Source organism: Salvelinus fontinalis, chromosome 4, assembly GCF_029448725.1.
Source record: "Salvelinus fontinalis isolate EN_2023a chromosome 4, ASM2944872v1, whole genome shotgun sequence".
In the NCBI taxonomy this organism is placed as follows: Eukaryota; Metazoa; Chordata; class Actinopteri; order Salmoniformes; family Salmonidae; genus Salvelinus; species Salvelinus fontinalis.
Window position 1 is genome coordinate 82,366,996 of NC_074668.1, and position 11,897 is coordinate 82,378,892.

The window sequence follows — 11,897 nt, forward strand, 5'->3', positions numbered from 1 at the left end:
TCACATTCTTAAAATTAAGTGGTGATCCTAACTGACCTAAGACAGGGAATTTTTCTAGGATTAAATGTCAGGAATTGTGAAAAACTGAGTTCAAATATATTCGGCTAAGGTGTATGTAAACTTCCGACTTCAACTGCACTAAGCTCATCATACAATATAACAGGGAATGTTTGTACGTTTAGTTCTGTTTAAAGGGCCAATCCCCATCATGCAATATAACAGGGAATGTTTATATTTTTGGACTTAATAATAATATTTATCCACAGTGTCTCCCGACCCCTCCTGTCTCAGCCTCCAGTATCTATGCTGCAGTCGTTAATGTGTCGAGGGGCTAGGGTCAGTCTGTTATACAGTGGGGCAAAAAAGTATTTAGTCAGACACCAATTGTGCAAGTTCTCCCACTTAAAAAGATGAGAGAGGCCTGTAATTTTCATCATAGGTACACTTCAACTATGACAGACAAAATCAGAAAAAAATGATTTTTAATGAATTTATTGCAAATCATGGTGGAAAATAAGTATTTGGTCACCTACAAATAAGCAAGATTTCTGGCTCTCACAGACCTGTAACTTCTTCTTTAAGAGGCTCCTCTGTCCTCCACTCGTTACCTGTATTAATGGCACCTGTTTGAACTTGTTATCAGTATAAAAGACACCTGTCCACAACCTCAAACAGTCACACTCCAAACTCCACTATGGCCAAGACCAAAGAGCTGTCAAACGACACCAGAAACAAAATTGTAGACCTGCACCAGGCTGGGAAGACTGAATCTGCAATAGGTAAGCAGCTTGGTTTGAAGAAATCAACTGTGGGAGCAATTATTAGGAAATGGAAGATATACAAGACCACTTATAATCTCCCTCGATCTGGGGCTCCACGCAAGATCTCACCCCGTGGGGTCAAAATGATCACAAGAACGGTGAGCAAAAATCCCAGAACCACACGGGGGGACCTAGTGAATGACCTGCAGAGAGCTGGGACCAAAGTAACAAAGCTACGCCGCCAGGGACTCAAATCCTGCAGTGCCAGACGTGTCCCCCTGCTTAAGCCAGTACATGTCCAGGCCCGTCTGAAGTTTGCTAGAGAGCATTTGGATGATCCAGAAGAAGATTGGGAGAATGTAGTTATCAATAATTTGTAGACTGCAAATTGACTGCAAGAATCCTAAACAGATATAGTATGACATAAACAGAATCATTTCAAACCTTAGGTAAGTCGGGATTTGATCACATATCTTTCTATTTATGCGTGGGAATACTTGGGAACAGATTTCCAAAATTAAAATTACTAATGTCCTGGTTATTTTACAGTATTTTATGTCCAACAACTAAAAATAATTGGTTAAAACTATAATTTTGATATCATGGATGGTCAGTTCTTGCATCAATAACTCAGAAAACTTGGAGGGGGGGGGGGGGGGGGCAAACTAAATCCCTGGGTCGCCTATTGGGGAACCCTGCTGTAGATGAAGGATAGAAGATTGATAACTTTTAACCAAGAGTTAAAATCCCCTGTGGAAAGAAGAGCAGACTGCAGGTGTACCCACCATAGGGAGGCGCTGACGAAATCCAGACAGGAGACGATCTCCAGAGGAAAGCCATTGTAACGATGTGACATTCTAAAGGACATTGGACCTTACTTATCCCCAAACCCTTACTTATCCCCAAACCCTTACTTATCCCCAAACCCTTACTTATCCCCAAACCCTTACTTATCCCCAAACCCTTACTTATCCCCAAACCCCCATCAGAGTCGAACCAGAAGGAGCCCCAGGATTTTGTGTCCACCTCACCCCAGAACAGAGGGCAAACCCGGTAGAATATTCACTCCGAAGAGGTTACTTATCCGGAGATGGGGGGGGGGTAATATATCCAGCTGCTTATCACTACTAGGGGAATGGAAAGTTCTCAGCCCAGTACTGTACTGCATAGCAAGACAACCAGATTGGTGGAGACAGATCTGGTTGTACTGCTGTGCTCAGGACACATATTCATTAAGGGCATCAGAGTAATAGGGCTGATCTCAGATCAGTTTAGCCCCTTTTAGATCATCATGAATCAGACGATATGGACAGATCCTAGGTCAGCCCTAACTACTCTGAGACACTTTGTAGATGTGGGCTCTTAGTGTCCTGTTCAGAATAGCAACGCGTTCCTCTAACTGTCACAGGTCACTGGCCTCGCAGACTCAACCTGAAACCTGCCTTCTGCCATCTTTTCCTACAACTCCCAGGATTCACTGCAACATTTCTTACAGCAATAAGACTTTTCAAATATACTATACCATCCATTCTACCTGTCTGACGGTCATGTCGGGTCCATTAGTTACCCATCTGACAGTCATGTTGTGTTATTTACCCATCTGACAGTCATGTTGTGTTATTTACCCATCTGACAGTCATGTTGTGTTATTTACCCGTCTGACAGTCATGTTGTGTTATTTACCCGTCTGACAGTCATGTTGTGTTAGTTAGTTACCCATCTGACAGTCATGTTGTGTTAGTTACCCATCTGACAGTCATGTTGTGTTATTTACCCATCTGACAGTCATGTTGTGTTATTTACCCATCTGACAGTCATGTTGTGTTAGTTAGTTACCCATCTGACAGTCATGTTGTGTTAGTTACCCATCTGACAGTCACGTTGTGTTATTTACCCGTCTGACAGTCATGTTGTGTCAGTGGGATAATCTGAATACTTAGCTCTGGTTATTAGAGAACAGTTAGCTAACTGTTTTGAGATCATGAGTTTACAGATCAATACTGAGTTTGAATAATGTTTGTAGAATCAGAATAACCAACTCATTGTTCTTATGTTCTTGTTATTGCCATACTGTATTGTGTATTGGTAGTGTAGGACGTGAATATGTTCTACGCTTGTCCTTGGTTAGCCTAATACACATCTATATTCCCTCACCACCTGACCCTAGCTTCCATTCCCTCCCCATCTGACCCTAGCTTACATTCTCTCCCCACCTGACCCTAGCTTCCATTCCCTCCCCATCTGACCCTAGCTTCCATTCCCTCCCCATCTGACCCTAGCTTCCATTCCCTCCCCATCTGACCCTAGCTTCCATTCTCTCCCCACCTGACCCTAGCTTCCATTCCCTCCCCACCTAACCCTGGCTTCCATTCCCTCCCCCCTTAACCCTAGCTTCCATTCCCTCCCCATCTGACCCTAGCTTCCATTCCCTCCCCATCTGACCCTAGCTTCCATTCTCTCCCCACCTGACCCTAGCTTCCATTCCCTCCCCACCTAACCCTGGCTTCCATTCCCTCCCCCCTTAACCCTGGCTTCCATTCCCTCCCCATCTGACCCTAGCTTCCATTCCCTCCCCACCTGACCCTAGCTTCCATTCCCTCACCACCTGACCCTAGCTTCCATTCCCTCCCCATCTGACCCTAGCTTCCATTCTCTCCCCACCTGACCCTAGCTTCCATTCCCTCCCCACCTGACCCTAGCTTCCATTCCCTCCCCACCTGACCCTAGCTAACCTGACCCCTTCCACTGGAAAGAGCAGAAGAGATCAGGGACCAGGCTAACCTGACCCTAGCTTCCATTCCCTCCCCACCTAACCCTAGCTTCCATTCCTAGCTTCCATTCCCTCCCCACCTAACCCTAGCTTCCATTCCCTCCCCACCTAACCCTAGCTTCCATTCCTAGCTTCCATTCCCTCCCCACCTAACCCTAGCTTCCATTCCCTCTCCACCTAACCCTAGCTTCCATTCCTAGCTTCCATTCCCTCCCCACCTAACCCTAGCTTCCATTCCCTCCCCACCTGACCCTAGCTTCCATTCCCTCACCACCTAACCCTAGCTTCCATTCCCTCACCACCTGACCCTAGCTTCCATTCCCTCACCACCTGAACCTAGCTTCCATTCCCTCACCACCTGACCCTAGCTTCCATTCCCTCACCACCTGACCCTAGCTTCCATTCCCTCACCACCTGACCCTAGCTTCCATTCCCTCACCACCTGAACCTAGCTTCCATTCCCTCACCACCTGAACCTAGCTTCCATTCCCTCACCACCTGACCCTAGCTTCCATTCCCTCACCACCTGACCCTAGCTTCCATTCCCTCACCACCTGAACCTAGCTTCCATTCCCTCACCACCTGAACCTAGCTTCCATTCCCTCACCACCTGACCCTAGCTTCCATTCCCTCACCACCTGACCCTAGCTTCCATTCCCTCACCACCTGAACCTAGCTTCCATTCCCTCACAACCTGAACCTAGCTTCCATTCCCTCCCCACCTGACCCTAGCTAACCTGACCCCTTCCACTGGAAAAGAGCAGAAGAGATCTGGGACCAGGCTAACCTGACCCTAGCTTCAATTCCCTCACCACCTGACCCTAGTTAACCTGACCCCTTCTATTGGAAAAAGAGCAGAAGAGATCTGGGACCAGGCTAACCTGACTCCTTCTACTAGAAAAAAAATACACCTTATCTGGGATTCCAAACCCTGAGATAACGACTCATAGAATCCCTCTTTCTCTTAGCGGTCTCTTGTAATTGGTGAATTTTCTCTTTATTTACATGTAATATGATGGAAGTAACTTCTCTACATGTCATTTTATTCAAAGAATTCTGTTCTTTGTTATTTGTTCATTTATCTGAAGAAGGTTCAAATGAAGAGCTTTTCCCATCTGCATTGTTTCGTCTGACATGAACACTCATGGGTCAGTTTCTATGTGTATCGATTATGGTTGTAATCAAACTTTTAAAACACTTAATTTAAGCGTACTTGTTTTGTGCAAAATGGGATATCCAATATGCTCTATGTCCGTTGTCCAGGTGGATGGAATATAGGGGACTATGGGGAGGGAAGGGGATATATAGGGGACAGTGGGGATATATAGGGGACTATGGGGAGGGAAGGGGATATATAGGGGACTATGGGGAGGGAAGGGGATATATAGGGGACTATGGGGAGGGAAGGGGATATATAGGGAACTATGGGGAGAGGAAGGGATATATAGAGGACTATGGGGAGGGAAGGGGATATATAGGGGACTATGGGGAGAGGAAGGGATATATAGAGGACTATGGGGAGGGAAGGGGATATATAGGGGACTATGGGGAGGGAAGGGGATATATAGGGAACTATGGGGAGAGGAGGGGATATATAGAGGACTATGGGGAGGGAAGGGGATATATAGGGGACTATGGGGAGGGAAGGGGATATATAGGGGACTATGGGGACTATGGGGAGAGAAGGGGATGATTAGGGGACTATGGGGAGGTAAGGGGATATATAGGGGACTATGGGGAGGAAGGGGATATATAGGGGACTATGGAGAGAGAAGGGGATATATAGGGGACTATGGGGAGGGAAGGGGATATATAGGGGACTATGGGCATATATAGGGGACTATGGGGAGGGAAGGGGATATATAGGGGACTATGGAAAGGGAAGGGAATATTTAGGGGACTATGGGGAGGGAAGGGGATATATAGGGGACTATGGAGAGAGAAGGGGATATATAGGGGACTATGGGGAGGGAAGGGGATATATAGGGGACTATGGGCATATATAGGGGACTATGGGGTGGGAATTGGATATATAGGGGACTATGGGGAGGGAAGGGGATATATAAGGGACAATGGGGATATATAGGGGACTATGGGGAGAGGAGGGGATATATAGGGGACTATGGGGAGGGAAGGGGATGATTAGGGGACTATGGGGAGGTAAGGGGATATATAGGGGACTATGGGGAGGTAAGGGGATATATAGGGGACTATGGGGAGGGAAGGGGATATATAGGGGACTATGGGGAGGGAAGGAGATATATAGGGGACTATGGAGAGAGAAGGGGATATATAAGGGACAATGGGGAGGGAAGGAGATATATAGGGGACTATGGGGAGGGAAGGGGGTATATAGGGGACTATGGGCATATATAGGGGACTATGGAGAGAGAAGGGGATATATAAGGGACTATGGGGAGGGAAGGAGATATATAGGGGACTATGGGGAGGGAAGGGGGTATATAGGGGACTATGGGCATATATAGGGGACTATGGGGAGGGAAGGGGATATATAGGGGACTATGGGTAGGGAAGGGGATATATAAGGGACAATGGGGATATATAGGGGACTATGGGGAGAGGAGGGGATATATAGGGGACTATGGGGAGGGAAGGGGATGATTAGGGGACTATGGGGAGGTAAGGGGATATATAGGGGACTATGGGGAGGGAAGGGGATATATAGGGGACAATGGGGAGGGAAGGGGACAATGGGGAGGGAAGGGGATATATAGGGGGCAGTGGGGATATATAGGGGACTATGGGGAGGGAAGGGGATATATAGGGGACTATGGGGAGGGAAGGGGATATATAGGGGACTATGGGGAGGGAAGGGGATATATAGGGGACAATGGGGAGGGAAGGGGATATATAGGGGACAGTGGGGAGGGAATGGGATATATAGGGGGCAGTGGGGATATATAGGAGACAGTAGGGATATATAGGGGACTATATAGGGGACAGTGGGGAGGTAAAGGGATATATAGGGGACTATGGGGATATATAGGGGACTATGGGGAGGGAAGGGGATATATAGGGGACAATGGGGAGGGAAGGGGATATATAGGGGACAGTGGGGAGGGAATGGGATATATAGGGGGCAGTGGGGATATATAGGGGACAATATAGGGGACAGTGGGGAGGGAAGGTTATATGTAGGGGACAGTGGGGAGGTAAAGGGATATTCTGTATAGCATGATGATTTTCTCTAAAATACAATTTCATTGCAATATATTTCAAACAAAATCATGACAGTCTTTTCACTAGCCCATGTTATGGTCAGATTAAAATATAGATCTATTATCTATTTTACTAGATGTGTTTTTAATGAATGTCAATTTACCAACATTTCTGAAATATCTTGTTTTGGGAATCAAACCCTTCAAACAACCTTTTCATGATGCTAGAAAGTATCACCTGCTTAAAGACTATAACATTTACTAACTGCCTGGAAAAACAGAACATGGTGTCCCTTTTTTTGTTGATGTTGTATCGTCACAAACACCAGACAGGTGCAGTGAAACCTGTTGTTTTACAGGGTCAGTCATAGTAGTATGATAGGTGGTAGTAGTTGTGGAATTGTTAGGTTAGATTACTCGTTGGTTATTACTGCATTGTCGGAACTAGAAGCACAAGCATTTCGCTACACTCGCATTAAAATCTGCTAACCATGTGTATGTGACAAATAAAATGTGATTTGATTTGATAGGTGCAGTGAAACCTGTTGTTTTATAGGGTCAGCCATAGTAGTATGATAGGTGTTGTTTTACAGGGTCAGTCATAGTAGTATGATAGGTGTTGTTTTACAGGGTCAGTCATAGCAGTATGATAGGTGTTGTTTTACAGGGTCAGCCATAGTAGTATGATAGGTGGTGTTTTACAGGGTCAGTCATAGTAGTATGATAGGTGTTGTTTTACAGGGTCAGCCATAGTAGTATGATAGGTGTTGTTTTACAGGGTCAGTCACAGTAGTATGATAGGTGTTGTTTTACAGGGTCAGTCACAGTAGTATGATAGGTGTTGTTTTACAGGGTCAGTCACAGTAGTATGATAGGTGTTGTTTTACAGGGTCAGTCACAGTAGTATGATAGGTGTTGTTTTACAGGGTCAGCCATAGTAGTATGATAGGTGTTGTTTTACAGGGTCAGCCATAGTAGTATGATAGGTGTTGTTTTACAGGGTCAGTCATAGTAGTATGATAGGTGTTGTTTTACAGGGTCAGTCACAGTAGTATGATAGGTGTTGTTTTACAGGGTCAGTCATAGTAGTATGATAGGTGTTGTTTTACAGGGTCAGTCATAGTAGTATGATAGGTGTTGTTTTACAGGGTCAGTCATAGTAGTATGATAGGTGTTGTTTTACAGGGTCAGTCATAGTAGCATGATAGGTGCAGTGTAGTGTGTTGTTTTACAGGGTCAGTCATAGTAGTATGATAGGTGTTGTTTTACAGGGTCAGTCATAGTAGTATGATAGGTGCAGTGTAGTGTGTTGTTTTACAGGGTCAGTCATAGTAGTATGGCACCCCTGAAGCAAATGAGGGTTTCGTGTCGAGGACAAGGGCACATCAACAGATTTTTTCCACCTTGTCCGCTCAGGTATTTGAACCAGCGACCCTTTAGGTTACTGGCCCAACTGCTAGGCTACCTGCCGCCCTTCACGAGTTGTCTAAGTAACATACCTATCATGCTTTCAGAGAGAGCGAGGCTATCCTTTGGGTAATGATTTGCCACAAGCCAACATTGTCTCCATCATTTTTTTCCCATTGGTCATTTTCAAGAAATATTCCAACAAAATGCCCTTTTCGTAACCCCGTAATGTTCTATAACGGTGTGAGAAAATGTCCCCTGTTATCTGCAGAGGGACAGGTGAGGTACACACACACACACACACACACACACACACACACACATACACACACACACGCAGGGGGTGGATGGGAATGCAGAGTCAGACCAGTGGTTCCTGTATAAAAGACCCCGCTGTGTGCCTCACTCCATCACGCTGAAAACATGAACTGTCTGCTGCTCCTCTCCTGCCTTGCCTTCGCCGGCGCAGCCTACGGTGAGAACATGTCCATGTTTATGCCGATGTCTGCCTTGTAGGATACCTCTTGTAGGATGCCTTGTAGGATACCTCTTGTAGGATATCTTGTAGGATACCTCTTGTAGGATACCTCTTGTAGGATACCTCTTGTAGGATACCTCTTGTAGGATACCTCTTGTAGGATACCTCTTGTAGGATACCTCTTGTAGGATACCTCTTGTAGGATACCTTGTAGGATGCCTTGTAGGATACCTTATAGGATACCTCTTGTAGGATACCTCTTGTAGGATACCTTGTACGATACCTTGTAGGATGCCTTGTAGGATACCTCTTGTAGGATACCTTGTAGGATGCCTTGTAGGATACCTTGTAGGATGCCTCAATAACATTTCAAGTGGTACTACAATAGGCAGCAATGTATTTATATTCTGTATAGACGTAATTCAGAAACTGTCACTGTTAGAATCTCTGTTAGAGCAGCCAAACCTGACCCCTGACCCATAATCTCTGTCTTTAGGCTGTGGAACCCCCGCCATCCAGCCTGTGGTGTCTGGTTACTCCCGCATCGTCAACGGTGAGGAGGCTGTGCCCGGCTCCTGGCCCTGGCAGGTGTCCCTCCAGGACTACACTGGATTCCACTTCTGCGGCGGCTCTCTGATCAACGAGAACTGGGTTGTGACTGCTGCCCACTGCAGCGTGAAGTGAGTTCTGGCTGCTGAGCCAAAACCTTCATAAGTGTAGCAACATGCTAACTAGCTAAAATCTAGCTAATGCTCATACTAACTAGCTAAAAGCTAGCTATTGCTAACTAGCTAAAAGCTGGCTAATGCTAACTAACTAAAAACTAGCTATAAGCTAGATAATGCTAATGCTAATTAGCTCAAAGCCGGCTAGCATATTGCTAAAGTAGCTAAATAATGTTTATTTTGTGAAACTATTTCAGGACCTCTCACAGTGTGATCCTGGGAGAGCACGATCGCTCGTCCAACGCTGAGAACATCCAGACCATCAAGGTTGGCCAGGTAAACAACCACACAACACAACTATTACTGCAACTTCTAACATCTAGACTTTTATTTTGAAGTAAAGATAAAGATCAGTAAAAAGTTCCACCTTTTGAAGTCACATCAACTCAAACGATAATGATCTGCTCGGTGGATTAACATTCCATCTAAATTCTCAAACGTTGTCGCCTTGTGTCCGTACTAGGTCTTCAAGCACCCCAAATACAACGGCTTCACCATCAACAACGACATCACCCTGATCAAGCTGGCCACCCCCGCCGTCTTGGGAACCCGTGTGTCCCCCGTGTGCGTTGCTGAGACCAACGATGACTTCCCCGGTGGCATGACGTGTGTGACCTCCGGCTGGGGTCTGACCCGCTACAACGGTAACCAATCACGACAGCTTTTCTAGGTCTCATTGTAAAGTCTGACAAACTTTGGTTTAGTTTTTTTGACTAGCGGTATGTTCGGTATAGTTGAACGATTCCATTTCAGTTGGCTCAATCAATTTGAAAGATTCCATTTCAGTTGGCTCAATCTATTTGAAAGATTCCATTTCATTTGGCTCAATCTATTTGAAAAAAATGACGTTTCAGTTGGGTTTCAGTGTAGTCCTGAGTTGCTAGTAGTCTAATAAATGTGAGAAAGATGGTGATTGGCTAACCGGTTTTTAAGTGTTACCTGACCCTTGGTGTCCTCTGGTTCCAGCTGCTGACACCCCTGCCCTGCTGCAGCAGGCTGCTCTTCCCCTGCTGACCAAGGCTCAGTGCCAGAAGTTCTGGGGCTCCAAAATCAGCGACCTTATGATCTGCGCTGGAGCCGATGGCGCCTCCTCCTGCATGGTAAGAAAACACAAACCATAGGGGTGGAACATTCCGGTCAACTGCCAAAACATTGCCAGGGTTTTCCAGACTTCCTAGTTGGAAGAATCCCTGATTTTTGCAAGCGTACACAAACCATATGGCACCCTGACGCACTGTTACCATGACACTGAACCTTCCACCATCTGACTAATGGAAGTTCAATCTGAACTTTTACAGTTATTTACACTTTAGCTTAAACAGACATTGTATCAATAAAAGCTCGGTGTTTCCTTGGTTCCTTTTTTGGAAACAGCCGAGCACAAACTCTGAACATAAAAAGAAATCCCTAGAGAGAGACTCTAACTCTTTCTATGTTCCTGCAGGGTGACTCTGGTGGGCCCCTGGTCTGTGAGAAGGCTGGTGCCTGGACCCTGGTTGGTATTGTGTCCTGGGGCAGTGGAACCTGCACCACCACTATGCCCGGAGTGTACGCCCGCGTCACCGAGCTCCGCTCTTACATCGACCAGACCATCGCCTCCAACTAAGTTTTCAGCTTCATCTCAATAATAAAATAAAAGTAGTTTCTAGTAACGTATTTGTTCCTTGGTGTTTCTTGAAACGTGGGGTTTTTGATAGTTAATGCAGCAATCAGCAGTTAACAGAATAACAAAGCATTCTCTCCGCCATTGTTCTGGTAAAAAGCGGGGGGGGGGGGGGGGGTGCTTGAGAAATGTAACCACTCTCAAATTCAAAGATAGAGCTCCAGATACAAGGACTGACCATCCATGATATCAACATTATAGTTATAACCATGTTTTGAGGCTAAACAGTGTTTGTTTACATTTACTTTGTTTAGAAATATTGGCGTAAAACAAGCTTATATTTTGGGTTCCCATGGAATGTGACAGTTGAATTAAGATCATGAGGCATTTATACGTTTTATTCTTTAAGAATCAATGGATATACAGTGGGGAGAACAAGTATTTGATACACTGCCGATTTTGAAGGTTTTCCTACTTACAAAGCATGTAGAGGTCTGTAATTTTTATCATAGGTACACTTCAACTGTGAGAGACGGAATCTAAAACGAAAATCCAGAAAATCACATTGTATGATTTTTAAGTAATTAATTTGCATTTTATTGCATGACATAAGTATTTGATCACCTACCAACCAGTAAGAATTCCGGCTCTCACAGACCTGTTAGTTTTTCTTTAAGAAGCCCTCCTGTTCTCCACTCATTACCTGTATTAACTGCACCTGTTTGAACTCGTTACCTGTATAAAAGACACCTGTCCACACACTCAATCAAACAGACTCCAACCTCTCCACAATGGCCAAGACCAGAGAGCTGTGTAAGGACATCAGGGATAAAATGGTAGACCTGCACAAGGCTGGGATGGGCTACAGGACAATATGCAAGCAGCTTGGTGAGAAGGCAACAACTGTTGGCGCAATTATTAGAAAATGGAAGAAGTTGAAGATGACGGTCAACCACCCTCGGTCTGGGGCTCCA

The 11,897-nt window shown here is 45.4% G+C and overlaps 1 protein-coding gene across 1 annotated transcript; it reads left to right on the top strand.

Moving 5' to 3' along the window:
- The first annotated feature begins 8,540 nt into the window (after window positions 1–8,540).
- On the top strand, window positions 8,541–10,972 carry LOC129852815 (chymotrypsin A-like). Its single transcript, XM_055918464.1, has 6 exons — window positions 8,541–8,592; window positions 9,092–9,275; window positions 9,518–9,596; window positions 9,784–9,964; window positions 10,287–10,420; window positions 10,765–10,972. Exons 1-6 carry the CDS (start codon window positions 8,541–8,543, stop codon window positions 10,924–10,926), a joined length of 792 nt encoding a protein of 263 aa, XP_055774439.1. The 3' UTR covers window positions 10,927–10,972.
- Window positions 10,973–11,897: the final 925 nt, after the last annotated feature.